This window comes from Mauremys mutica, chromosome 9, assembly GCF_020497125.1.
Source record: "Mauremys mutica isolate MM-2020 ecotype Southern chromosome 9, ASM2049712v1, whole genome shotgun sequence".
Taxonomy (NCBI): Eukaryota; Metazoa; Chordata; order Testudines; family Geoemydidae; genus Mauremys; species Mauremys mutica.
Genome location: NC_059080.1, coordinates 1,293,240 through 1,320,183, shown reverse-complemented (window position 1 = coordinate 1,320,183; position 26,944 = coordinate 1,293,240). Strand labels below are relative to the sequence as shown.

Here is a 26,944-nt window from a genome sequence, read left to right as displayed (position 1 = left end):
TCCCACGCCCACCTGTGTGCTTCAATCCCAGCCCCCAGCCCCAGCCTGGACCCAAGCTAACCTTGCCATTACAGCCCCTCTTTCTTTTGGTGAAGGCAGCATGTCCATAATGTGAGGTAGCCTATCAGGCAGCTCAGAGCAGACTTGGCTCCTGTCTGCCAAAGACCAGCTTGGGGAGCAGGGGGATGTCCAAACCCAGCCTCGCTGAGAGCCAGCCGTGGCCCGGGGGGAGCCAGTGGGCAACACCCCTTGTGCATAATTGCCCTAGCTTGTGGCTGCTCTCCCCTGCCGGAGAGTGGCCTCACATGGAGACCATGATTCCCAGGATGCAATGCAGCCAGAAACCTCTCCCCTCCCTCCAGTGGAGCTAACCGCCCTGCTCCTGTGGAGACATGGGATCCCAGCATGCAGTGCAGCTGGGTGCACCCCCAGGATTGGCCTGTCTGCCTTAGGGCCAGATGCTGAGGGTTGGGGTTACAGTGTAATTCCAGCATGTTTGGGGCTAGGTGGATACAGTCTGTCCGGTCTCTTACCTTCAGGCTCAGAGGAATCAGAACCACTAGTTCCATAATTTGTGCCTGACTTCAGCAGTGACCCTTCGTCTTTCACTGCTCGGTAAATCAGCGGTGCAGGGTCTGGCCCACTTTCACCGATGTGCCTGAGGGGTTCCTGGTGGCAGGGATTGATCCGGTGGGTAGCGTACCCCTTCCTGGTGTGGGTACGAAAAGTGCCACGGGGCAGTGATGGGTGGTGACGTGTTGTGGGTGATGCAATGTGTTACGTGATGCTCTGATGCTGTCTGAGGGTTCTCCTGTGCTGTCTCCTCAGACACTCAACGGGCAGTGGCAATTCTGACCAGGTACCAAACCACGCTGAGGGCTCCAGAGGAGCAGCAGTTGAAGGCCTCTATCGGAAAGGTCTCACACATCTTCCGAAGTGACCTCTTTCAGGCCCTGCTGGGTAAGTGCCTTCCGCCTAGTGAGCTGATTGCTGGCTTTGCACTGAACAGCCACTCTGTGGCTGACGCACACGCGTAACCCTCCCCTCTCAGGGTGCGGAGCAGAGGACCCGGGCTCTGGTCTCGTAGTGTCTGCGTCAGGAGCCCAGCTTCTCGGGGGAGTGAGTTCTAAGGAACTTTCTGCAGCCTGTGTCAAGGCTTTTCTACACTCCGTCTGAGGCCAGAGACGAGCCCTAGAGCCCCCCCTTTGTCTGCGGGAGTCAGCGACCTGAGCTCAGTACCCAGCACAGAACGATGCCATTCAAAGCATGTGGAAGAGCGCAAAGCTTCCGTGCAGCTGGAGCTGTTAAATGGCTTAACCTGGGAGACCTGTAACTGTAATAGTGAAAGGCAAAGCGGGTCATGCATAGGTCCTGTGGACTACGATTCCCAGAATGCTCCTCTCACTGACTGGTCTTAACCTTCTAACTGATGCCTCAGTCTTTCTTTTTCACTGCAGATTTGTGGGGCAATGTGGATTATTTTCACCCCTGGGATGCCCAGGCCAGTGCACGTTAAGGGGCCTTGAAGTTTTATAAAGCACTCCTTGCAGTGTTCAGACATGATGGTGTTTATGGCCCGTCAGCTATGGATCGTGTGATGGAGCTTTATGCACCTTCCCCTCCCGGCCCTGCCACACAAAGCCTGCTTGTGTCCGGCATTGCTTCTCTCTATTCTTATTACCATCCCTTGGGGACAAGTAGGTTTTTCTCCACTTGCTTCCTGTTGCAGATAATATTTCACAGGTTTGGGAAAGCAGCTCCCAATGGAGCCCTGTCTTTCAGGAACTCCGAACCTGGAGTATTTGCAAGGAATACGATGTGTTGATGGAAAAGAACTATACACGAGAAATGGCCGTACTAGGCAGCCCCATCTTGCAGGTCAGAGGACTGAAAATGCCTTGGATTGCAGTGCAGCAACCCCCTGGAATTACATCAGCGCAGTTTGAGTCTTATTAGAAACTAGACAAATACAGTGAGAGAAACTCCCACACTATCCTGTTGAATTTTTACACACACCGACTTCCTACTTTCATGCCCCTTTCCTGTTCACTTCCCATGAATTTTCTAGCAAACAAATTAATGGCCAGGACTGTTCCTGGAAGCAGCAAATTTTAAGTGATTACTACAGACTATTCACAAAAACGAAATCCTGAGTTCAGGACTGGCAGAATTCCCGGCAGAAACCTGCTTTTAACAGTAACCCTTGAGGTGCACAAACCCTACCATGTGACTTTTATGTGTCCAATCAACATTAACACAACTCCAACGCTAAATGCTACAACAAGCCGGAGACAAAAAGGTATCTGTGGGAATTAGTCTGCTAATAAGCTAAAATAATGAATACATGTGTGAGAACCACCATCGTTTGTGGACATCTAAATGAAATTAACTTGGCTTCTCCCTAAGGTACTTGTATGGCCCCTATCATCCTAGTACCCGAGCTCCTCATGATCTTTAATGCATGTCCCCGCAGACACCTGACGAGGCAGGGAAGTGCTAGCCTCCCCATGGGACACAGGAGAATGGAGGCACAGAGAAGCTAAGTGATTTGCCTAAGCCTAGGTCATATATGAAGTCTGTGGGAGAGCAGGGAATTGTGTCTTGAGACACAACCTAACACTCCAACTCCTGTCTTGCTAAATGAATGACTATGAATAGTTAATGACATGCATTTGAAGCTGGTGAGGCAGGATGGGTATTTCTAGGATGCTGGCTCCCACCTCCTTTCCTGCTGGATGGACGCTCTGTTGGCATGCTCCGGGCCACGCTGCTGCCTCACTCGCTCCCGCTGCATGTGGTTGCTTGCAGGCACAGCATAGGCAGAAGCTTGTCAGTGCCCAGGTGCAATGGCTCATGGGCTGCTGTGTGGCTCCATTTGCTGAGTCATGTGGGCTCAGGCTATAGAGAAGAACAGGTGTTTTGAACAGAGAGAGAACCCAGTGGCCAGTAATGTCTTTCCACCTCCCTTTTCCAGGCCTGAGTAGTACAATTTGTTTGGATGGCATTTCTAACCGTATCCCACCAGACTGAAATCCAACCTGCCTGTACATCTGGGGTTCTCAAATCTCAATGGACTGCGACCCCCTTCTGACAACAAAAATTACTACACGACCCCAACTATTGTGGCTTGCTCAGTGGGGACACACGTTAATTATCTGGGCATTAAAACGAAGAGTTAGCTGTTTGATACCAAATTTATATCCATCTAAGAAGAGTGTTTTTGTTTTCATAGACTCATAGATTCCAAGGTCAAAAGGGACCATTGTGATCATCTAATCTGACCTCCTGCAAAACATGGGTCACAGAACTCTCCCATAATCATTCCTAGAGCAGAGCTTTGAGAAAAACATCCCATCTTGAGGTAAAAATTGTCAGTGATGGAGAATCCACCAGGACCCTTGGTAAATTGTTCCAATAGTTAATTACTCTCACTGCTAAAAATTTGCACCTGATTTCCAGTCTGAATTTGTCTAGCTTCACCTTTCAGCCATTGGATCATGTCAGATCTTTCTCTGCTAGATTGAAGAGCCCATTATTAAATATTTGTTTCCATGTAGGTACTTACACACTGTAATCAAGTCATCCCTTAACCTTCTGTTTGTTAAGCTAAATAGATTGAGATCCTTGAGTATAGACTATACTATAAGGCATGTTTTCTAATTCTTTACTTATCCTTATGGCTCTTCTCTGAACTGCAGCTGATTTATCAACATCATTTTGAATTGTGGTCACCACACCTGGACACAGTGCTCCGGCAGTGGTCGCACCAATGCCAAATACAGAGGTAACATAACCTCTCTACCCCTACTCAATATCCCCCTGTAATGCATCCCAGGATTGCATTACTCTTTTGGGCACAGCGTCACATGTTCAGGTGATTATCTATCACGACCCCAACATCTTTTTCAATCACTGCTTCCCAAGGTAGAGTCCCTCATCCTGTAAGTGTGGACCACATCCTTTGTTCCTAGTTGTACACATTTTATATTTGCTTATGCTAAACAATCTGTTCCACCTTGTATTTAGCTGTAACACTCTGAGTACATTTCCCAGACCTAAAGAGCTTTGTGTAGCTCGAAAGCTTATCTCTCTCATCAACAGAAGTTGGTCCACACACCTTGTCCCCCTAATATCCTGGGACTAACACGGGTACAAATCTGCATACAACAATATGGTCACTTTATATCATTCTAGTCGGGCAATCAAAATGTCGCGTGGTACCAAGTCAAATGCCTTAGAGAAGTCTAAGGATATTACATCAACACTATTACTTTTATCAGCCAAACTAATAATCTCATCAAAAAAAGATACCAGGTTAGTTTGACAGGATCTGTTTTCCATACACCCATGTTGATTTGCATTAATTACATTACCCTCCCCTTTAATTCTTTATTCAGCGAGTCCCATATCAGCTACTCCATTATCTTGCCCAGGATTGATGTCAGGGTGGTAGGCCTATAATTGCCTGGGTCATCTCATTTGGCACAACATTAGTTCTCTTCCAGTCTTCTGGAACTTCCCTAATGCTCCAAGACTTATTGAAAATCACCCTTTACCAGTCCAGCAAGCTCCTTAGCCAGCTCTTTTAAAACTCTTGGCCACGAGTTATCTGGACCTGCTGATTTAAAAATGTCTAACTTTAGTAGCTTCTGTTTAACATCCTCCAGAGATACCAGTGGCATGGAAGGAGTGTCATCACCATGTGATGAGACTATATCCTCTGTTTTTCCCTGAACTACAGAAAATAAATATTTGTTGAACACTTCTGCCTTTTCTGGATATTATTGATAATTTTACCATTTCCATCTAGAAATAGACCAACACCATTGTCAGGATTCTTTTTGTTCATAATACATTTTAAAAACTTCTTCTTAGTGTCCTTACCTATGCTGGCCATAGATTTCTCTTTGTGTCCCTTTTGCTTTCCTTATCAATTTTCTACCATTCCTAACTTCTCATTTATATTCATTGCTATCAAATTCCCCTTTCTTTCATTTGTTACATTTTTTGTGTGTGTATTTTTTATAGCTGCATTCACTTCCCCTCTAAAACAGGTCTTTTTTGAACCAGTACAGTCTTCTGCTTGATTGTGGGATTGTGGCTTTTGGGGCATCTCGTAAGGTGTCCTTAAATTATTTCCAATTATCTTTCAGATTTTTCTGAACAAATTCTTCCTCACGGCCAATTTGGCTCATAATTATTTTCAGCTTTGTGAAATTGGACCTGTTAATCTGCCAAATGTATATCTTTCTTGTCTTAATTTTATTCTCTTTGCACATTATACCTTGTACCCAAGCTACCATTAATTTTAGTTGTGTGTGGAGCCAGCAGGGGGAATAACAAATATATATAATAATTTTGTGGGTTACATAAATACAAGGCCATTTAAAAATGTTACACCTTGGTGAAGGATTTTTTTTTAAAAACAGAAATAATGTGACATCTAGAACCCAGAGGCTGCTCTGTTTTGTGCTGTACAGATCAGGATAAATTCTAGGTAGGAACTAGTTATGAGTGTCTCTTAAGATACAAAAATATAAAGACAATACCAGGGAACAATTTTACAGCAGAAATAATCTTCAGTGAGACACAAGAGCTCCCTATCGGAACTCTTCTCCTTGGATTCCACCTGCCAGTTGCCTAGAGACTCCAGACCTCAAGGGAAATGTGCAGCAATTCTAAAGTGTCTTCAGAGGTTCCTTAAAGGGATGTCTGATTCCCCAGTCCCTTGGAAAGAGAAGAAATGCCCCAGCTCTGCTGTTCCTCCCAGACCTCAGAGATGTGTCTCAGGCTCGTATGAAATCTTCTGAGTAAACGGTGGTGCAAGTGAAAGCTCAAGAGCATCTGGTTAGCTCTGGCCAGGTGGTGAGAGCCTGGAGGATCCATCTATCCATTCTCAGTACACCCTATCATGGTAATTAATGGCAACCAGTTCTCTTTCAGGCATTTCTGAGGTTCACGTCACCATATGACCTAGGCAGTTCGCATCTTTACCACATGTAGCTGCATCCAGAACCTGTGTCCCGCACAGCAATCCAACAGAGGGCGTTCTCCTTAGTCTCTCCTCTCCTGCCCCACTGACTCCTTGCATTCTGCCCCTTCTTCCCTTTTCTGCCGGGTTCCAGGAGCTCTGTCTTCCCTCCCCGAGAGATCGGAGCTATGAATGATCACCCTGGGAACAATGACAGAGCTGTTCCATGGCTTTGAAGAGGAATGCAGAGCCCTTGTCCTCAGCAGAACATGCTGCAGCTGGTCAGGGGGCACCGTGGTGTCAGCAGGAGGCGTAAAGATAAACTGGCTGGTGGTGTTTTGTTAGCGCAGGAGTGGAGATCAGCTACATTCCTGGGTCGTCTAGCTCAAAACAGGCTAATCTGGGGGAGAGGCTGAGTCCAGCAGGGAGACCCTGGCCAATTAGCTGGAATTTCCATATCAAATACATTTGAAATCCACAATGTTTGTTCACGAGCCAGATTTCCAGAGTCCTCTCTGAGGGTCTAGTTGGTTTGGAATAAACAAAATCCAGTGATGGGTCAGTGAGTCCCTGTGAGCAGGAGTGCAGCTCCTACACTCCACAGGACAGACAAACCATGTGACACGCAGGTGTATGTGTGCAGATGCTGCTAACCCAGGGCAGCTTTGCTGGGTACCTTCTCCTCCACTCCATGTATTTGTTTTATCCGCCAGCTGTTGTCTCATCACATGCATAGATTATAGGCTCTTTCAGTCTGGGACTGTCTTCCTGCTATAGGTGTGAAGATCGCCTAGCATGACTGGGTCCTGAGCCCCACCCAGGGCACCGAGGGGCTAGCACAGTAGAAAGTGACTCTGGGGAGGGCTCATGATAACATTAACCTGTGAAAATGGGGCTTGGCCTGGGTGGAATCCCCTTGTTGCGTGTGGCTTTATTGCCCGTGGCGGTGGCAGCCAGTGGGGCTGTGTAGCTCTGGGAGAGACGAGGCAGTTTCAGTCCCGGTCGGTTTGCTGTCTCTCTGCTCACTTTCCCGCTGGGGTGGAGTTTCTCCAGCTTGGAGCCCAGCAGGTGTGTAAATCCCTGGGGTTGGCGGGGAGCTAACCCAAGGGAGGAGTGGCATTATTCTTGGTTTGGTTAGTACCCAGGCAGCTTGGCAGCTCCACTTGCTGGGCTCTGTGCAGACTCCCAGAAGGGCACCTGCCCTGGCTCAGACAGTGCTGGGCTGAGGAGGAGGAGGTCTGTCACTCGGCGTGCTTTCAGGAGTGTGGTGGCTGCTTTCTTTAGGCCCCTGTGTGCCCTGGGGGGACCCAAAGCATGTGTCTGGCTTCACAACTGGGGCACTCACACTCCTGCAGGGCCTGGGTGGCACCTGCCTTCCTCTGCTAGTGCATCCCAGCGAACAGGCCTTCGCCGCAGGGACTGTGTGTGTCGTTACCGGGCTAGGGCTAGGACGGGGCTGCTCGCTTTGGGGAGCGACTGGTGGGGGCGGAGTTGTGTCCGGCTCTGCGCCGGGAACAGGCCGTGCTTGGCTTAGAGACGCTGTGTGAGAGGGTGGTTATTTCCGGACAGAGTGCTGCTGCTGCTGCTCAGGAATGCATGAGCACTGGGCTCAGGCACAAAAGAAATTATCTGGCCATGAGCAGCGAAAACAGGATTTGCTGCCTCTTGCCTCCTGGCCTTTTTCTTAATGTGTTTGAGGCCTTTGCCTGCTGGTGAGCCAGGTTTGTGATTTGTAGTGAAACTGCCCAGGGAACAGTTCAGGCCCTCGGGGGCCATGGAGACCATGGGAACAGCCAGCTCTCACCAACATGCTTCAGGAGTCTCATGACGATTCAAAAACTGCAGCCGGTATGTGATTGTGTGGGAAGGAAGGGACTGCCCCACAGTACCATGGTGTATAGGGAAGGTGCACTAAACTACTATCCCAGAGACCAGACATTCCAGACCTAGCTCTGCTCCTAGCTCTTGTTCGTACAGCAATCCTTAGTACGAGGCAGGGTTTCAGTCCTCGGGGGTTAACTATTATTCACTAGTTTTACAAAGAAGGTTGTTGTACTTGCACATTAGGCAGAACTGGGAACAGAAGTCAGGTTTCTAACATACCAGATGCCACCTTGCCCTATAGCCTTTCCGAAGGATCATGCTAAATCCACTCTACAGGAGTGGCTCTGTGTCACTCGCTAGACTACTGCGGTTTATGACTCTGTTAGTGTTTGTAGACTAAGGGTACCTCTACGCTGCAGTTATACACCCATGGCTGGCCTGCGCCCGCCGACTCGGGCTTGGGGGGGCTCGGGTCACAGGGCTGTTCAATTGTGGTGTAGCTGTTCGGACTCAGGCTGCAACCCAAGCACCGAGACCCTCCCAGCTGGCAGGGTCCTAGAGCCCAGGTTCCAGCCTGAGCCCAAACATCTACATTGCAGTTAAACAGCCCCTTAGGCTGAGCCTCGCGAGCCCAGGTCAGCCGCTGGGATCTAAGTGCAGTGTAGAGCCTTAGAAATCTGCTTTAGCTAACGACCAGAGATCCCAGGTTCAGTCCCTGCAGACAACCCAGAGAAAGGCTTGGTCACGTTTGGCTGCGATGTTTGTAACCTTAGCCAAGAAGAACCAAGAATGCTAGTGCTCAGTGTCTCAGTGCTGCCTCACAAATACTTGTGTAACCACTGGCATGTACACGCTGGCTCCGTTTGGACTGACTTGCACAGAGGATAGCAGTTTCTTAGGCCCGGTCTATGCTAGGAGCTTGGGTTGGTATAAGGATGTCGCTTGGGGGTGTGTAAAATCCACCCCCATGAGCACCACAGTTAAACTGGCCTAACCGCCAGTGTAGACGGCGCTAGGTCGACAGAAGAATTCTCCTGGCTGCCTACCCCAAGGAGAGAATCCCTCCTGTCCGTGTGAGCAGCGTCTTTACTGAAATGCGGGGCAGAGCTATTGGGGAAGCAGGACAGGTCCGAAGGGTGTGGGTGCAAACGACTACATCTCTGTATCAAAGTTAGCATAAGGGCCCTGAGACCTTGTGGGAGTAGTTTAGTCTGAACGACGTTGTATGTAGACGTGAAAGTGGATCTGCTAATTGTTTTGTTGTTGCCTTTTTATTAGCTGTGTGTGGCTGAGGGAGAGCTGTCCCTCTAGGAACCGGAACAGGGTGTGGCAGGCTGGGTATGTTTGAGACTCAGGGGGGCCTGTGTGTCTGAGCTCCAGAAAGGCAAGAACTGGATTGAATAACCTGGTCTCTCCAAACAGCTGCTTCATTCCCGAAGGTGCAGCATTAGTGCTCCTGGGGGACTGGCTGCCTCAGAGCATTGCTAATGGGCTGGGCTAGGGTATCTGTCACCTGTTCATCACAGCTTGGAATTTTGTCCAGCTCAGCAGAGATTAAAAGTCGTTCCCGGCCAACGGCTGGTGGATGGACCCGAGTGGGAATTCGTTTGGTCCCTGTTCCAGTTCCCATGTCGCACGCTGGCTCCCAGGCTTTGCATTAGACTGTAAGCTGTGGGGGCAGGGAGGGTCTCTGCTGTGTGTTTGTGCAGCATCCAGCACAGCGGAGCCCTGATAGCTGCTGGGGCCTCTGGCAGGGGACCACGGTGCCTTACTCCCGTCCATCTGGCCGAGCAGCAGCCCCGCGCTTCTTCCACGGACAGGGGAGTGCAGAAATGAGAAGACCGCCCCAAAAGCCCAATCTCGTCTACGAAAAATGTCCTGCTGTTTGGTCCCATCTCATGCAGTTTGAATGTTTCAGGCTGGTGATCCTGAGGCCGCTCAGCCTCCTGCCAGTGGCTGTGTGGGCAGCCTGATTCCATGGCTCTCTTGGGAATCGTCCTCTCTCATGTTTGTAGCCTGATCTGGGGTGGGTTAGTAGGGTTGGTGGAATTTATCTGTTATAAGTATCTTTACTGTTATTGGTTGAGTTAACGGTCTCCAGACATTTGCGTAGGTAATTTGTCTTATTATTACTTTTCTGAGTAAGGGTCCCCAAAGGTTGCCTTCAGCGTCACAGGATGTCTGACCTGGATGTCTGTCTTGCATTTCAGCTATTGCAAATCTATAAATCTATAAGCCTATTACATACTTAAATTTTATCAAAAAGACATTTTATACAGACCAACAGACTAATCATCAGGGCTACATGTTCACAGCAGAGGCGGCGCAGGAAGCAGTCCCTGACAGCTCCTTCGTGGGCTGGTTACTGAGATGCAGCCTGCAAGGCCCACAGGACACATGCGGTCACGTTGGTGGAGCAGTTAGTGCTGGAGGATTTGCTGGGCTCCCTGGCAGCCTGATCTCTTCATTACTGCAGGCCCTACCCTATCTGCAGATTCCCTTCCCACACCTGGTGCACTGACCCAGCTTCCTGCTGTGTGCCCTCTGCTCCCCTTGTATGTCCCGTGTGCTGCACGTGATCCCTATGAAATCATCGCAAACCAGCCAGAGCTGCCGTATGCTGCCCTGCATCATTGCAGATGCTGCTGAGGATCAGTGCCTTACGTAGCCCTTTTCTTCCTCTCCGGCAAGAGCACTGCTGTCCTGTCTCCTCGGAAACCGACACCAGCTCCTGCTGCTACTGCTGTAAGCACTGACTAATGGGAGGATGAGTCTCTCCCTGGATAACCTGACTTCTGCTGGGTTGTGGGTGGGTGTGCTGGATACAGTGACCTCTCCGCAACAGGCACAGTACAAAGAGTATGCCAGAGGACACACCCTCAGAGCGTGGTGTTCATGGAACAGAAGCCTCTGTGTGTGTCTCAGTATCTGAGCCTCTGCAGGATTCTTGCTTGAAAACCGGCTTGTATCTGATCAGGGGTTTTTCAGTGATCCGTAGGGAGTACTGGGTGGCCTGCTTGCAGTCCTTTGCTGCAAGGCACCGTTCACAGATACAAACCTGCCTTGGAGGGACGCTGCCCTGTGGTGTTGCAGGGCAAGAGGTCTGGGGGGGTGGGGGGGTAGTCCTGGGCTCCCCCTTCCTTCCTTCCTCTGGCTGCTTCCATTGTCACCCAGCTCCCTTTCCCCCTGTCCCTCCCTTCTCCTGACTTTTCTTTCTGACATGAGCACATCCAAAGTACGTCTACACCACAGATCCAGGTGTATTCGAAGTTTGGGTGGGATCATAGATGTCGGGCTGGAAGGGACCTGGAGAAGTCATCTACTCCAGCCCCTGCGCTGAGGCTGGACCAAGTAAAGCTAGACCAGCCCTGACAGGGGTTTGTCCATCCTGGTCTTAAAAACCTCCAATGATGGGGATTCCACAACCTCCCTTGGAAGCCTAGTCCAGAGCTTAACTATCCTGAGAGTTTAGAAAGGTTTTTCCTAACATCTAACCTAAATTTCCCTTGCTGCGGATTAAGCCCATTACTTCTTGTGCTACCTTCAGTGGATGTGGAGAACAATTGATCACCGTCCTCTTTCTAACAGCCCTTAACATATTGGAAGAGATCAGGTCCCTCTTCTCCCCCCTACCCCATCTTCTTTTCTCAAGACTAAACATGCTCAGTTTTATTAACCTTTCCTCACAGATCAGGTTTTCTAAACCTTTGATCATTTTTGTTGCTTTACTCTGGACACTTTCCATTTTGTCCACATCTTTCCTAAAGCGTGACGCCCAGAATTGGACACAATTCTCCAGCTGATGCCTCACCAGTGCCGAGTAGAGTGGGACAATTACCTCCCAGGTCTTACATACCAAACTCCTGTTAATACACTCCGGAGAGATAATCAGCCTTTTTCATAGCTGCATCACACTGTTGACTCATTCTGTTTGTGATCCACTATAAACACTAGATCTTTTTTTCTGCAGTACTACCATATAGCAGGTTATTTCCCATTTTGTATTTGTACATTTGATTTTTCCTTCCTAAGTGAAGTATTTTGGACTTGTCTTTATTGAATTTCATCTTGTTGAATTCAGACCAATTCTCCAATTGGTTAAATTCATTTTGAATTCTAATCATAACATCAGAACAGCCATACTGGGTCAGACCAAGGGTCCATCTAGCCCAGTATCCTGTCTTCCAACAGTGGCCAATGCCAGGCACCTCAGAGGGAATGAACAGAACAGGGAATCAAGTGACCCATCCCCTGTCGCTCATTCCCAGCTTCTGGGAAATAGAGGCTAGGGACACCATCCCTGCCCACCCTGGCTAATAGCCATTGAAGGATCTATCCTCCATAAATTTATCTAGTTCTTTTTTTGAAGAATTTTGTCCTCCAAAGTGCTTGCAACCCCTCCCAGCTTGTTGTCGTCTGCAGATTTTAGAAGCATCCTCTCCTCTCCATTTTGCAAGTCATTAATGAAAATATTGAATAGTACCAGACCCAAGACTGACCCCTGCAGGACCCCACTAGATACACCCTCCCAGTTTGACAGCGAACCATTAATCACTATTCTGAGTACAGTCTTTCAACCAGTTGTGCACCCCCCTTGCAGTAGTTTCATCTAGACCAAATTTCCCCAGTTTGCTTATGAGAATGTCATGCAGGACTGTGTCAAAAACCTTACTAAAATCAAGATAGTATACTGCTTCCCCCATCCACTAGGCCAGTAACCCTGTCAAAGAAGGAAATCAAGTTGTTTTGGCATGATTTGTTCTTGACAAATCCATGCTGGCTGTTCCTTATAACCTTATTATCATCTAGATGCTTACAGATTGATTGTCTAATAATTGTCCCAGGATCTTTCCAGGTATCAAGTTAGGCTGATTGGTCTTTAATTCCCTGGATTCTCTTTGTTCCCCTTATATTTGTCATTCTCCAGTCACCTGGTACCTTCCCTGTCCTTCATGAGTTCTTGAAGATAATTGCTAACGGTTCTCATATTGCTTCTGCTAGTTCCTTAAGTACCCAAGGATAAATTTCAGCAGGTCCCGCTCACTTGAATACATCCAATTTATCTAACTATTCTTGAACTTGCTCTTTCCCTACTTTGGCTTGCGTTCCTTCCCCCTTGTTGTTAATATTAATTGTGTTGAGTATCTGGTCCCCATTAACCTTTTTAGTGAAGACCGAATCAAAATAGGCATTAGACACCTTAGCCTCCTTGATGTCATCAGTTACCCTTCCTCACGAAATAGAGGACCTACACTTCCCTTCATTTTTCTCTTGCTCCAATGTATTTAAAGCGTCTCTTACTGCCTTTTATGTCCCTTGCTTGGTGTCATTCATTTTGTGCTTGAGCCTTTCTGATTTTGTCCCTGCAGGCTTGGGCTATTCTTTTGTACTCCTCCCTAGCAATTTGTCCATGTTTCCAGTTTTTGTAGGATTCCTTTTGATTTTCAGATCATTAAAGAACTCCTCATGGAGCCATATTGGCCTTTCTAGTCTTCCCAGCTTTCCTTTGCATTGGAATGGTTTGCAGTTGTGCCTTTAATATTGTCTCCTTGAGAAACTGCCAGTTCTCCTGAACTCCTTTTCCCCTTAAGTTTTCTTCTCATGGGACCTCACCTACCAGTTCTTGGAGTCTGTTAAAGGACTAGCTGAGCTAGCTTTATTGTAGCTACCAGGGGTAACGGAAGCAGTGAAGGTGTGCCAGCATGGACCCCAGCAGGGTGCAGGACCCACATACATTCACAGAGTCCTGGGTGCAGGGGCGGCTCCAGGCCCCAGCACGCCAAGCGCATGCCGCAGGGGGTGCTCTGCCGGTCGCCGGAAGGGCGGCAGGCGGCTCCAGTGGACCCTCCGCAGACATGCCTGTGGAGGGTCCGCTGGTCCCGCAGCTCCGGGAGGTCCACCGGAGCCGCGGGACCGGCGACCGGCAGAGCGCCCCTGCGGCGTGCCGCCGTGCTTGGGGCGGCGAAATGGCTAGAGCTGCCCCTGCCTGGGTGGCTAGCATGCACCAAAGCCTGCACTGCCACATGCTCCCTACCACTGTGGCTTGTGCCAGCGAGACTAAAGCTCGTGCAGGTGTATCTACCTGCAGTGACACCCCCGCAGACTGAACGTGAGGGTGAGGAAGTGTGGGCTGGGCGGTGAAAGCGAGCGAGCGAGGAGCAAAGAGCGGTGGAGTGGAGGTGATGGCGACTAGGGGTATGGAATGAACGAGGGTGAGTCAGTCTGTGGTGGAGAAGGAGAGGTGGTGTGTGACTGTCAAGTGGGAGTAGCAAGGGCGCAGTCAGGGGGCAAGGGTTGGCTCATAGGTTTCCAACTCAAGTCATTTGTGCTACACCCAGGGAAGAAGCTGGAGGGAGCTTCGGTCTTAGGACATCAGGCACCAGAGAAGGGCCAGCCTGTGGGAGTTGCCTGATGTGGGGCCAGAGGAAACCACATCCGCCGTTAGAATGTGCCCTGGACATTTCACTCCCCGAAAAGAGGCCTGTGGCTGAAAGGAGCTGTTGTCGTCTGTGGAGGCTGGAAAATCTAAGCAGGGGGAGCAGAGACAGAGCTGCTGCAGGCAGTCCCTGCCCAGCTCCACCCGCGGCAGCACCCCGACGAGCAGGCTGCCACATAATGGACAAAGCCTCCCCCTTTCACCCTCCAGGGCTGGAGTCCTGTTGGAAACACCCATGAGCTGTCACGGCAGCAAACTGGCTGGGGCGGCGAGGCAGCGAAAGGTCCAGTGCTAAGAGCAGGAGCTGATCCAGCTCCCTGCGGCTCCTCTGGGGGAGGCTGCCACCCAGCCAATTAACTCCCTTCTGACCCCCTTCCAATTCATGCAGCAAACCTCCTGCTACAGAGTCCCTGCAGTGCCCCAAGGAGAGTGGGGGCATGGGACTCCCATGCTGAAAGGGGTCTTTGTATTGCCCCCAAATGTTCACATGCCCTGGGGAGGGGATAGTGCACCCCAGCCTGGGGCTGTGGCATCAGTGTCCGTTTCCCTAGGGATGAGAGCATCTGCTCTACAGTGGCACTTTCTTTGCAGGCTGGTGGCCGTATGCTGCTGATCCAGGGATTCCAAAGCCCTTCACAGGCTCATGGAACAATGCTTCTCCTACCACACCCACCTCTGGGGTGGAACACGCCAGAGAGTAACAGTTTACCGAAATGGGCTGATCTGATCATGAATGTAGCATCAGTGCTGCAGGCAAGAATCCCCAGTTATTTCAAAGTGCTGCACCTGTGTAATCTGAGGGGATGGGAAAGATGTCTATTCTGAGCAAGTCTCTAATCATGTAATTAAACTGGATGCTTTCTGGGGCATGGATTGTCATTTTCTATATGTTTGTACAGCATCTGGCAGGCCGGGTGCTCAGCCTTTTGGCCTCTAGACACTGCTGCAGTCTAGCTGTTAAACAATAATATTCACATGACGTTTCTACCCCAGGGGAAAGATTATGGCCAAATTCTGATCTCTGTTATCCCATGTAAATCCCTAGTGACTCTTAGTAACTTCAGTGGAGTTACTTTGGATTTACACCAATGTCACAGTACAGAATTTGGCTCTTAAAGTTGAACATGCAACCTTAACCATGGTATTTTCTGTCTTATGCAGCTATAACATTCTCTTACTCTTGTTTTTGTGTAATAATTCTGTGTAACCAAATGTATGGGAGAAACAAACGTGCATTTCCTGATGCCCATGAGAAATTAGTGAATTTAACCACGAAGCTGGGCACATCCCCTAACTGAGACACCTGTGATGCTGCTGTTACTGCCTTCTTCTCTGTCCTGCCCTTCTCTACTATTTCTTATTTCCATCTACTGCATCCTGTCTAAAATGAGTCCTTGATCCTGGAAATGGCCAACATGGACTCAGGGGTTCTCTTGCACAGATCCTCTGCTTTGGGGCAGGAACTTTCGTATTTGCTCTGGGAAGTGCCTCACGTACTTGTGAGTGCTGAAAAATCGTAACCCCAGGCTCCATTCCACTGGTATGCCATGAGAGCTCAGTTGTACTTACCTAAATCCAGAGACTGGATTGTTTGGTGACACACTGGGGAGAAGGTTTTTTATTTTTAATCCTATTTTCATAAAGTTTAGCGCATTCCAGGCAGTTGCTGAGAATAACTGAACAGGGAGGAGCCAATACTTCTCTGTTACATAATGATTATTTTTATAACAGAGGACTAGATGTTTTCACACTAAAACAAAGTCCTGTTTGTGTTGCTTAGTAGTGACTGGTTACTATGATCTCATGTCTGTGCTAACTGGGCTCCTTGGGTGGCTGCTTTCTGGCCCTTTTAGGATATGTGCCATATACTGGTGGTGCTGCTGGGGTCCGGGAAGGATGAGTCCCAGGTTCCCCTTACACCCTGTATTGTTAGCTGCCCCACTTTCTCTTCTGGATGCTTACAGCCAGATTCTGTTCTGCACTTTTCAGGAGATAACACATAGGCCATGGCCCAGGAAGGGGCAGTGGGGTCCAGGGAGGGAAGGTGGCTTTAAGAACATAAGAACGGCCGTACTGGGTCAGACCAAAGGTCCATCTAGCCCAGTATCCTGTCTTCCGACAGTGGCCAGTGCCAGGTGCCCCTGAGGGAGTGAACAGAACAGGGAATCATCAAGTGATCCATTCCCAGTCGCTCATTCCCAGCTTCTGGCAAACACCATTCCTGCCCATCCTGGCTAATAGCCATTGACGGACCTGTCCTCCATGAAATTTATCTAATTCTTTTTTGAATGCTGTTATTGGCTTGGCCTTCACAACATCCTCTGGGAAGGAGTTCCACAGGTTGACTGTGCATTGTGTGAAAGGCCAGAGCTCTTGACCCAGGCGGAGGAGGCCACCGAGTAAAGAGCCTGGCCTGATGGTCAGGGACGGGTGGTAGGCGAGCTCCCTCCCACCCGCGCTTCAAGCCATCGGATGGAGCTCTAACTTGGCATCTACCTTTCCGCCACGCATCCTTCTCTGCCAGAGGACTGGCAAAGGCTGGAGGGCAGGGTGGCTGAGCAGCTGCGGAGGTGGACGGGACTACTCCGGTGCCTCTCTCTGCGGGGGAGGGCACTGGTGCTCAGCCAGCTAGTCCTGTCCATTCTCTGGCTTCGGCTCAACACCCAGGTCCCGGCCCCGGGTTTCCTGGCTGATAACCAGAAGCTGGTTCGGGAGTTCTTTGACCAGGACTGCACTGGGTCTCCACGGGGGTTTTACATCTTCCCCTGGAGGGGGGAGGACAGGGCCTGAAGTGCCTGCGCACTCAGGTCCATGTCTTCTGCCTCCAGTCCCTGCAGAGACTCCTGTATGGTGCAGGTAGCTCAGCGACTGTTGGAACAGGTGTATTTGGCTGTAATGGAGGGAATTCCTTGTCCAGACTGACTAGCCTGGCCTCTCACCTGGACGGCTCTGCTCTCCCGCAGCCAGTGGCTGGGGTAGCTGCAGCGGGTGGGGGAGCAGAAGCCCTGGGGTGCCTGGCCAGGGATGGGCACACACTGCCTCATTCCGAAAGGGGCTCAGTGCAGGTGTGACAGTAGGCTGTCCCACCGAGTAGGCTGTCCCTGTGCAGGCGGCATGGTGCCCTCTTCCTCCGCTGGGAGCTAGCCTAGGGCCCAAACGCCTTCCCGACAGGGTGAATTTCACCCCTGCCTGTCTTGGTTTCCTTTGGCTGGGAGTCAGCATCTTGCTCTGGGGACCACACTGTAGAGGAGAGGGGTTGAATGCAGATGTCGTCTCATTAAAAAGCAAAGCAGCATTAAACTAGAACTGGAGGGAATCCTGTGCCTCCGGCGACTGCCCTCTCTGCTGTCCAGCATGTGGTTCTGGCTTTCCTTCCTCCGGGCAGAGCCAGTGAGGCCCTGACCACGCCCAGCCTCTGTCGCCCCAGAAGGGAGTGGGTAGCTCTGGGAGTAGAAGGTGTGGCCCCTTATAATAATTACAGATGGATTAAGCAGCCTCCTGGGGAGACTGTCGCAGGGACCATCGCTGCACTGCCTCCAGCAGGGGAGAAGGCCTGGACCAGAGGTGACCTAACACTGAACCTCACGTGACGTCCTTTATTGCTTGATGCTGGTGAGACAGTTGGGACAAACCCAGCGATGGAAACATCTCTGTTTATTACGCTTGGGTTTGTAACTTGATTTATTTTTAGAAGTTGACTCAGATCTCCTGGAACCCAGGAGCTGGGTGTCTGCGCTGTGCCTGCTGTGTGTTGACAGGCAATTGATCATGTGCTTACACCCCTTCCACCTCAGGGGCAGCCAGCGTTTGGTATCAAAATAAGGGTTAAATGGCACCAGGCCCTCTGGACACCAGCAGCAGCAGAATTCCCTGGGGGAGGAGGGAACTGGCAGTAATCCAGGAGCAGCTGCTGGCTGGCTAACTCGGATGGAACGGATTTGCTGCTCATTGCTGGTGCTTTCCCACGCCCCTTGACCTGCACCATTATCCAGCTCAGCAGCTAGCCAGTGCAGACTCCGGCCTGAGAGGGGCTCGGGAAGGGCAGTAGAACCCTGCAGGCACCAGATGCAGGAGGGAGCCGGAGGCTGCCTGCGAGCAGGAGCAGCGGGCTGGAGTAGCCTGGACACTGGCTGTGGAAGGAAGGCCACGCAGCAGGCAGCGCACGTGCCTCTCGTTGGCTGGGGGCTCCGTAGCAGTAGCAGGAGGATGCCGGGCAGCAGCCAGCAAGCAGGATGTGGGGGTGGTGGGAGGATGGGGTGGATGGGCCCCAATGGGACACAATGGTTACCCTGACACAGCTCTACTGAAGTGCCCCTCGGGGCTGAGTTCAGAACGACTGGTGCTGTTTGCATTGGAACTGGGGTATTCGCACCTTCTGATTTCCTGCCAGTCCCGGGAAATGAATCATCTATTACTTACAAGGGACCCCCTTGGGGCTAGCACCTGAAGAGCCTAGTGCGGGGTGTGGGCGGGGGAACCGCTGAGCTCATCTGGTAGCCTGCGGAAGCACTGCATTCACAGCGACAGCCCGCAGTGGAGTGTGTATAGCATAGGATGGCTGTCCTGTGGGAGGCAGAGGAATCCCGTACCAGTTATCAAGGCAGACGTTTATCTGCACCAGGTCTCACAGCCATTAAACATGAAGGGAATGCAGAGAGAGCGGAGGTCTGTCTGTGGTTCACTGGGCAGGGCCCTCTCAATTGTTCAGTTTGGATTCCCCACTTCTATGGATGTTTCTCATACTGTTTTGCAGATATTCAGGAGTTCTATAAGCTGAGCTTACTTTCTGCACACCCGCAGCATCAGATCCCAGATCCAGCCCCCCGTATATCTGAGAATCAGCATGATGCCAGAGAGCTGGGCTCACCTGCTAGCCCCGGAGAGCCCCCACGTACCCCGGAGGTAAGAAGGATGACTCCCACTTTCTGTGCCAAGCTGCATGAAAACCCAGAGCCTCCCCACTTTGTCCTACGTCAGTTACATAGATCCCAGTCAAGTGAGGGGAAATCTGTAACCGTGCAGCAAATGGGTTTGTCCCCCCATACAGGCAGACAATCTATGTTCAGCACAGGCATGGGGTAGCCGATGCTGACACTTTTATTCTGTTCAAGACACATTCTTAAACCATCCTCCCTGCGGTATCTGAGCACCTTCCAGTAATGCATCAAGCGATGTGAGTAGCATCTGTTGTGTGTGGTTGTCCTCTCTCCCATCTGCTCCTCACCTTGCACTTGACACGGAAGGTTTGGGAAGGTGGGAGTTCATTTCATAGTCTGGGGTCAGCCCACGAGGAAGTTCTGTCTGCACAGACGACGTTTATCCTGACAGTAGAAAGTTCCATTGTGCCAGGGACGTGCAGCTGTGGGCCAGAGGCCTCATCCAGGTGCATCAGGCACTCTTTTAGATATGCTTCTGGGCCCTGGCCAGTGAATGCATTGAAGAGGAGGACCGGGACCTTTGAACAAAACTCTGTATTCGTTGAGAAGCGAGTACAGGGAGCAGAGGAGAGGTGTGATGTGCTCAGGATAGCCCATGTCACTGAGGAGTCATGCTGTGCCATTCTGTACTGGTCTGACTCTCCAGGGTTGAGGGCCTTGTGCCCAAGAATATTGCACTGCTGTAATCCAGACTGGAGGTGACTAAGATGTGGCTAACAGAGGCCAGGTGGTTGTTCACCAGGATAGAATGGAACCTCCTAGCCAGCTGGAGATGGCCGAAAGCATTACTTGCAGATGTGGCTATGCGAGCCTGTGGGGGTAGTAGTGTGGTCAGATGGGATGAACGACAGATAAAGCTGTGTCTCACCTTTATATGCTGGCAGCTGAGTCCAGTTCACCTGCTATCTCCATGTAGGTGTTGACTAGGATCAGAGAGAACTTACCTTGTTGGGACTCCAGGGTCTAGCTGTCAGCAGTGGACCTCTTTCCTAGCATAGATGGAAGGATAGTTTCAAGGGCCATTACTGGATGGTAATTCACACTACTGTCTTGGCAAGAACAAGTGCTCGGGGCAGAAAGAGCAAAGATGGGAGGCTTTTCTGGTCCTTGGGTTATGGGTGCTTGACTTCCTCCCCACCTCAGCAATCCAGTCACATGCAGGGATACTGAACCGATAGCTTCAACACCAAGTGCCAATATAACCTAGTTCCCAAGCTAGCCTCTTGTCTGTCAGTTCGTCTTGCCTCACAGGCAATATCTAAATACAGGTACAAAAATGAAAATCATTGGCCACAAACCCAACCCTTGCACTCACCACCCACGGGTATTTACTCCACTGTTGTCTAAAAAGGTGGACAGAACAGATGTCCTAAAAAGCTGCCTAACTTTAGATTCAGAAGGCTGCAAATGGGAAATAAATACCTAGATTCATAGAGTTTAAGCCTAGATGGGATCATTAAACCTGCTAGTCTGACCTCCTGTATATCGCAGGCTGTTAAATTTCGCCCAGTAACTTGCTGGTTAAAGCATAACATCCCAAAAGGTATCCAGTATTTATCTGAAGACATCTGAGGCATCACTTCCCTTAACAGTTTGTTCAAATGGTTAATCACCATCAGGGTTAAAAATTTGTCCTGTATTTCTAATTTGAACTTGTCTGGCTTCAGTTTCCCAACATTGGTTCTTGTTCTCTCTTTCTCTGCTAGATTAGAGAGACCCTTAGCACCCCATATTTGCTCCCATCTTGCAAAGAGAGCTCACCTTAATTTTGTAGTATTCTAGTAGTGGTCTCACCAGTACCATGTACAGAGGTAAAATCTCCTCCCCCTTTTCCAGATTCAAACTCTGGAGCCCAGGCCTCTGAGCAAGAGAACCCGGCCACCCATCCATTTACCCCCAAGAGTTCATCACTGTGAATGATGCTTCTCAACCTGCCACGGCCTAAATATGGGACACAATGTGTGACAGACACAAAATTAGGGACACAAAAAATTTAATCATACTGGAAACATAAAATGCTGCAGGAATCCTCCCTTTAATTAAATAACTCTTTCTATGACTTTAATGATTTAAGAATAAAAATCTTTCAGCTTAATGATTCTGCATTTCAGATTTACATAATTTTCAATTATGCCAGTGAGGGAACTCCAGATCAGTATGGAGTATAGAGAACTTTGGAGCTGACAGAAGTGATGTCCCTTTAAATTAAATTCACTTGAGAGGTAGAAAAGGATAGATAGCAATGCAAAGAAACCTGTAGTGGACACAGAAATGCTTTGACTCTCTGTGGGGTATTTTCTAGAGCAGCGGTTCCCAACCTTTTCAGATTGGCAACCCCTTATTTTAAGTCAAAAATTTCTGTAGCCCCTCCACTTTCTCTGTAAGTAAGGGTGGAACATGTATCAATGCTAAGCCTAAATCATTTATTTGTGTATGTGTTTCAAGAGACTGACAGAGAATATATAATCTTGAAACATAAGGGTGTGCAAAATTTTCATTGCTTTAGTTTGTAAAAAAGTCAATGCCACACACACACACACTCTCTCTCTCTCTTCCCCCCCCCCCCCCGGCCTTTAGTGACATCTGTTAGGGTTGGGACTAAAACAGTGAATTGTGGATTTTTTGGTTTGAGGGCTGAACTGAAAAATCTGAAAAAAAAATTGGTTTAGTTCAAACCAAAATTGAATTTTGTTGGGCTTTTTTTCACCAAAACAAACCTCTCCCTCTGCTACAAAAATATTTTGGGCAAAAAAAATTTCAGGTGTTTCACCTGTTTTTTTAAAATTAAATAAATTTTAAAATGAAACACTGTTTTGAAACAAAAAGTTGACAAATTTCATTCTGAAATCATGAAATGATTTTCAGGTTTTTTTAATCTGAAACTATTTGCTGAATTTGACCTGAAGTCATGACTAATTTTTGTGCCCTGAAAAATGCATTTTTCAGCAAATTTGCCATTCGCTGAAATTTTTTTTGCTCAGGTCTAGTTGTGACCCTGTGATTGAGAAACGCTGCTCCAGAGAACCTTTAGATCTTAGCAGTCTTACATGTGGTCAGCAGCTGGCCGGTGTGGGGTACCAGCACCTGAGAATGAGCCAATGCACCCTGCTCTGATAATCAGTAAAGGCATGTGGAAACAAATGGGAAACCAAAACCAGGTGGGAACAGTAGAGTGGGAGGAATGTTTACAATAGCATCTTAACTGGCAGCCAGCGCTTGCTCAAGTGATAAGACCTGTTACACCCCAGGGCCCCATTGAGTTGGACTTCCTCAGATAGGCAGGATTTTAAACATTCTTGGTTGAGTGTTGGAAGGGAAGGGACAGCTGCATGTACTTTCTTTAATTAGTTGTTTGTTGTACGAGTAGCAGGGCTGGGGAATAGGATAGCAGAGATCTCTGGGCCTCCCCAGCCCTGAATTCTCTCCCATCCTGCTCTGCTTCCCATTTTCCAAAAGCTTGAAAGCTCTCCTGCAACTCATGCTTTTGTTTCCTCAAACATATGTTTGCTTTACATTTGAAGTATTCCTAGTATTAAAGAGGTAAGTGCTGGCAAACAGAACCAAACAATGGCTCCTGCCCAGCCTAGCAGAGAGTAGGGGGATTTCCTGTAGCCCCTCCCTCTTCCCCCTGAGAAGCACCCCCTTCCTATGGAGCCTGTGACCACTGTTCTGCACTGAAGACTCTGGTAGACAGTAAAGAGTTAATCCTTGCTACGGTCTGAATCTCACCAGGGTGGAATATGACCTCCCAAGGGACCTTCCGCCCTGCGTTTCCCAGAATCTATAAATGCATGAGATAGTTCATCTGTCCTTGAGGAGTTAATTTTTAACCTGTTCAAAACATGGCCACCAGGGGGCAGAAAAGGCACCTTCCTATTCAGCAGAGCTTGGCGGCCAGAGGGTGTGTTTTCCTGGGCAGCGAGATGCTGTGGTGCCAGCAGGCTGTGCCAGGCTGGTCAGCCTGCCCTGTTATATGGCCCCAGGCTGGGACAACGTGTCAGAAGCCGGTTCCCAGTGTAATTCTCTTTGGGAAGGAGGAAGGCTGGCCTTTTGGCTACAATTACTACGTATGCGTACAGCACCGGTCACCGTGGGGCCGTAGAATCCAAGCCACAGAGAGCAGTAATCCCTCCCCCACGAGCTCTGCTCTGCTCTGCTCTGCCAGTCAGCGCCCCAGGGGTGAGCACCAGCCTCTTGCCTGTCCCCCCAGACTGGCTAGGTGTGTGGGAGGGTGGCGCAGCCAGTCAGAGCTGCTTTTCCTCACTCGATAGCAGGCACATTCGCTTCACTCCTGCCTGCAGGCTCCTGCATCACTCTTTCCTCCACCCAGGGAGCATGAGTCTCTCATGCTGCTGGAGACAGGTCGAGTTTCTAGTCCTCCTTTTCCCAAGTGCAACAGCCTGTACCCGTGTGAGCTGTGCTTCCTGGCCCCACTCCATGCCTTCCTGTTCCCCCTCTCTCTGGCTTGCAGAGGCAGGTATGCTGAGCACATGGCTTGCACAGCAAACACAGGAGTGGCCATAGCCATCTGAGCTTATTAAGGGAGACCTGGGGTTTTGGCTCACTGGTGTGTCACTGAACTCAGTGGAGAATAGTCCCTTTTGTGCAGGTTTCAGGGGCCTATGGCACAAACTCTGGCACTCACTTGGATGGGCAATTTCTCCCTTTCCGTGCCAGTGAGACTCTGCCTAACACCAGTTCCTCAAGTTCAGGTTAGCAGTAACCTGGGTATTTGTGTATTGGCAGTGGACAGAGCCCCGGGATGTCTCTGGGACGCAGAACCCCGGGGATCCCTGTGCAGCATCTCTCACTGAGAACTCTAGTGCGGGCTGCTGGCACTGGACTGTCAATGTCGGGGGGTGGCGGTTCTTTAGGAATGCAGTGGCATCAGAAGGAAGTGCCTGAAACTGAACAGTGCCAAAGCCACAAGCTTCTACTCTGGTGAGCGGCATAGAATTGCGTTCTCTCTGCCAGAGGGGCACACTAGGTTGCGGTGCACTACTCAGCCATCCAGCAGGGGGCAATAGCGCACTGACATGATCCAGCCAGCCCGGCACTGGGAACAGAAGGGAGCCTAGAAAGGATTCTCCTAGGTGCCTAGACGGGACCAGTGATATTCTCACCAGCAGCATGGGCACGGGGACGGGGGCTTGTCCCCATCTAGGAACCTCGCCCTCGGTGTGGCTGTGGGATTAATGCACCCCCCACCCTGGTTTCTCTCCACCAGCTGCTTCTTGGCTGTGGTAACGCTGCTAACGAGCAAGGCTGGCTCCCATGGGCACGGCTCCCTCAGCCCAGAGAGATGCGTTTGATCCATCTCGGCTTGTCAGACGCCCCCTTCCTGGGGGAGCCGGGCTCCTCCACAGCCACCTCTCGGCCCCTCCTGTGTTTCCCTTTGCTTCCATTGGCTCTGTACCCACCCATCTCGGTGTTCCATTGCAGGACGCTCCTCTGGACACTGAGCAGAGGCCGGCTCAAGGGGCCCAGGGAAGCAGCATGCTGGGGCAGCAGCCACAGCTGGTGAGAGTGACTGTGAGCAGCCTGGAGTCGCCAGCCAGTGTCTGCAGCCTGGTGGTTCGTGCCCACAGCACCCTACCCAAGGTGAGTCTCCAGGCAGGATCTGGCCTTTGATGCTCAGGGCTTCACAGGGACTCTTCATTGATGTGACTGGGTGTGGGCGCCAGGCCTTTGAGCAGGCTGGTAGAGTTAAAGCACCAAAATAAAAAGTGTAGACAAGCTCTAAGAAAAGGGGGAGCCTGGATTGCAGGGTAAAGCCCCTTTCAGCTGGTTTGGGACTGCACCAGACACAGCAGAGCCACAATGCAGGAGTGTGTAGAAATCCAGTTCCAATTCTCTGCTTCCCAGGGCTGCAGCCAGATCCCATTCCAAACAGACATAAAAACCCAGTTCTGGTTCTTCTTTTCCTGGTATCCGGTGCTGGATAGTTTGTCTGTTCTTATGTGCTGCTTGCCTTCCCCTCCTGGCTGTGATGCTTGTCACTGGACCAGCACATCTGTTTCTCGAATGCAGTCTTGTGGGCACAAGGGGTAGAACGACATAATGGTGAAGGGCAGGAGAGGGTGCTGGCTCCCCACGTCGTCTTTTCCTGTTGAATTGATATTTACAGACTCTCACCACGAAACGATGCTGACTCCAGACTTTTACTAAGAAAACTAAGACTGCTGTGTCTCTCATGCAATTCAGCCGAGCCTGAGTCTATCCCAGGGTCCCTACGGACTCCAGCTCTTGAAGGCAACTTCCTGGGAGTCTGCCCAAGAGCTCGGAGTGCGAGTTCAGTGCTGCTATTGTGTCTCCATAGGAAATCGTGTGTAAGGGCTGGGAAGGCACTTCCATTCTTGATCCCTTTTCAAATGAATTATCCTCCGGGCTGAGACCGATTCTTTGGCAAAGTTCGGTACCTTTCCATACGGGTGTTTTGGAGGCATCTGGGAATGGGGAGGAGCAGTATAAGAAATGTAGCGGATGCTTTTCTTGTGCCTGGGTAACACCAAAAACCAGGTTGTTTAAAAAACTCCAGCCTTATCGTGGTGTCAGTCCTCTGGGACATAGAGAAATATGAGGTAGAAATAAAGACGCTGAAAATCCTTCCCCACACCTTTGCAGTATTCCCGTTTTCCACTGAACTTTAAAAACAGTGAAGTCCAGAGTTTGGGTCACCAGATGTTTGACTCTTGCATCTTTCATAGCTGTGCACACTCCGAGGTTTCACACTGCACACTGAGTAAATGGTTTGGTTTGGTTTCCTCAGTTGCTACTCTAATATAACATGATGGCTGAGAATGTAACCTAGTTTTAGGCATTCATAAGAGAAAACATGTGATGCCTTTTTCCATAGGTTAGAGTGAGTGAGGTGAGTAGAGCCAGTCAAAAAAACATGGAGAAACAAAACGCAGCCTAGCAACCCAAGCAGCCAGTCTGCACATGTGCATTAGCTATTGGCTGCTGTTTCACTTCGTGTTGCACTGCTGTACCTGTACTGGTTTCAAACCAGTATTATAGTTAAACCTGTGTGTAGACAAGCCTCTAGATTCATGTATCTGCCTTCACAAGTTTATTGCAGTATTGTAGTCATGTTGGTCGCAGGACATTAGGGAGACAGTGTGGATGAGGTAATATCTTTTACTGGACTAACTTCTGTTGGTGAGTGAGGCACATTTTTGAGATCTGAAGAAGAACTCTATAGAAGCTCAAAAGCTTGTCTCTTTCACCAAAACAAATTGGTCCAATGAAAGACATTACCTCACCCACCTTGTCTCTCTTCAAAAGTTCACAGCCGGTAAACTGAGGATGTGTCTTTCCAAGTCCATTTCTGTGGGCAGCTTGTTAGCTCATAATCTACACAGTGTGATCTCCTGGCATTTGGTTACCTCCTGAGTGGTTGCTTTATAAACCTCTAGGCAGGTAGGTAGATCACCTGTCTCTATGTGCACAGTTGTGTCCCTGAGAAGACTGAGAGAGTCAATATGTAGATCTGAGGAAGGAACAGAGGGTAATGAGTCCATTACAGATGGGAACAGAAATCCAGTTCAGGTTCTGCTCCTTCCAGAGATTTTACTCTCAGTTCACTCTATATGGACACAGAATCTGCATCAGTTTTCTCTTCTTATAGTCTTCACTATAAGCAGAGCCAATAAAAGCAAAGGGAAACATGCAGTCTTCACTAGGAAAATTATCCACTGAAAGTGGGAGTCAACCATGAATCTCCTGGTCTCTCTAATTTAGGTTAGTCAAGTCCAAAGAGGATGGTAGAGCTCT

General features: G+C 49.6%; 1 protein-coding gene across 3 annotated transcripts in view; it reads left to right on the top strand.

Annotated features, from left to right (window-relative positions):
* The window catches only part of DLG3 (discs large MAGUK scaffold protein 3), a 169,684-nt gene that overhangs the window by 2,615 nt on the left and 140,125 nt on the right, over positions 1-26,944 (top strand). The window contains exons 2-4 of one of the 3 annotated variants that reach the window (XM_045030734.1): positions 829-960; positions 18,985-19,133; positions 24,611-24,769. In XM_045030734.1, coding sequence (XP_044886669.1) covers positions 829-960; positions 18,985-19,133; positions 24,611-24,769 — 440 coding nt within the window. Of the gene's footprint in view, positions 1-828; positions 961-7,764; positions 7,820-18,491; positions 19,134-24,610; positions 24,770-26,944 lie in introns of those variants that run through there. The other 2 variants (XM_045030735.1, XM_045030733.1) reach the window with 2 other exon arrangements.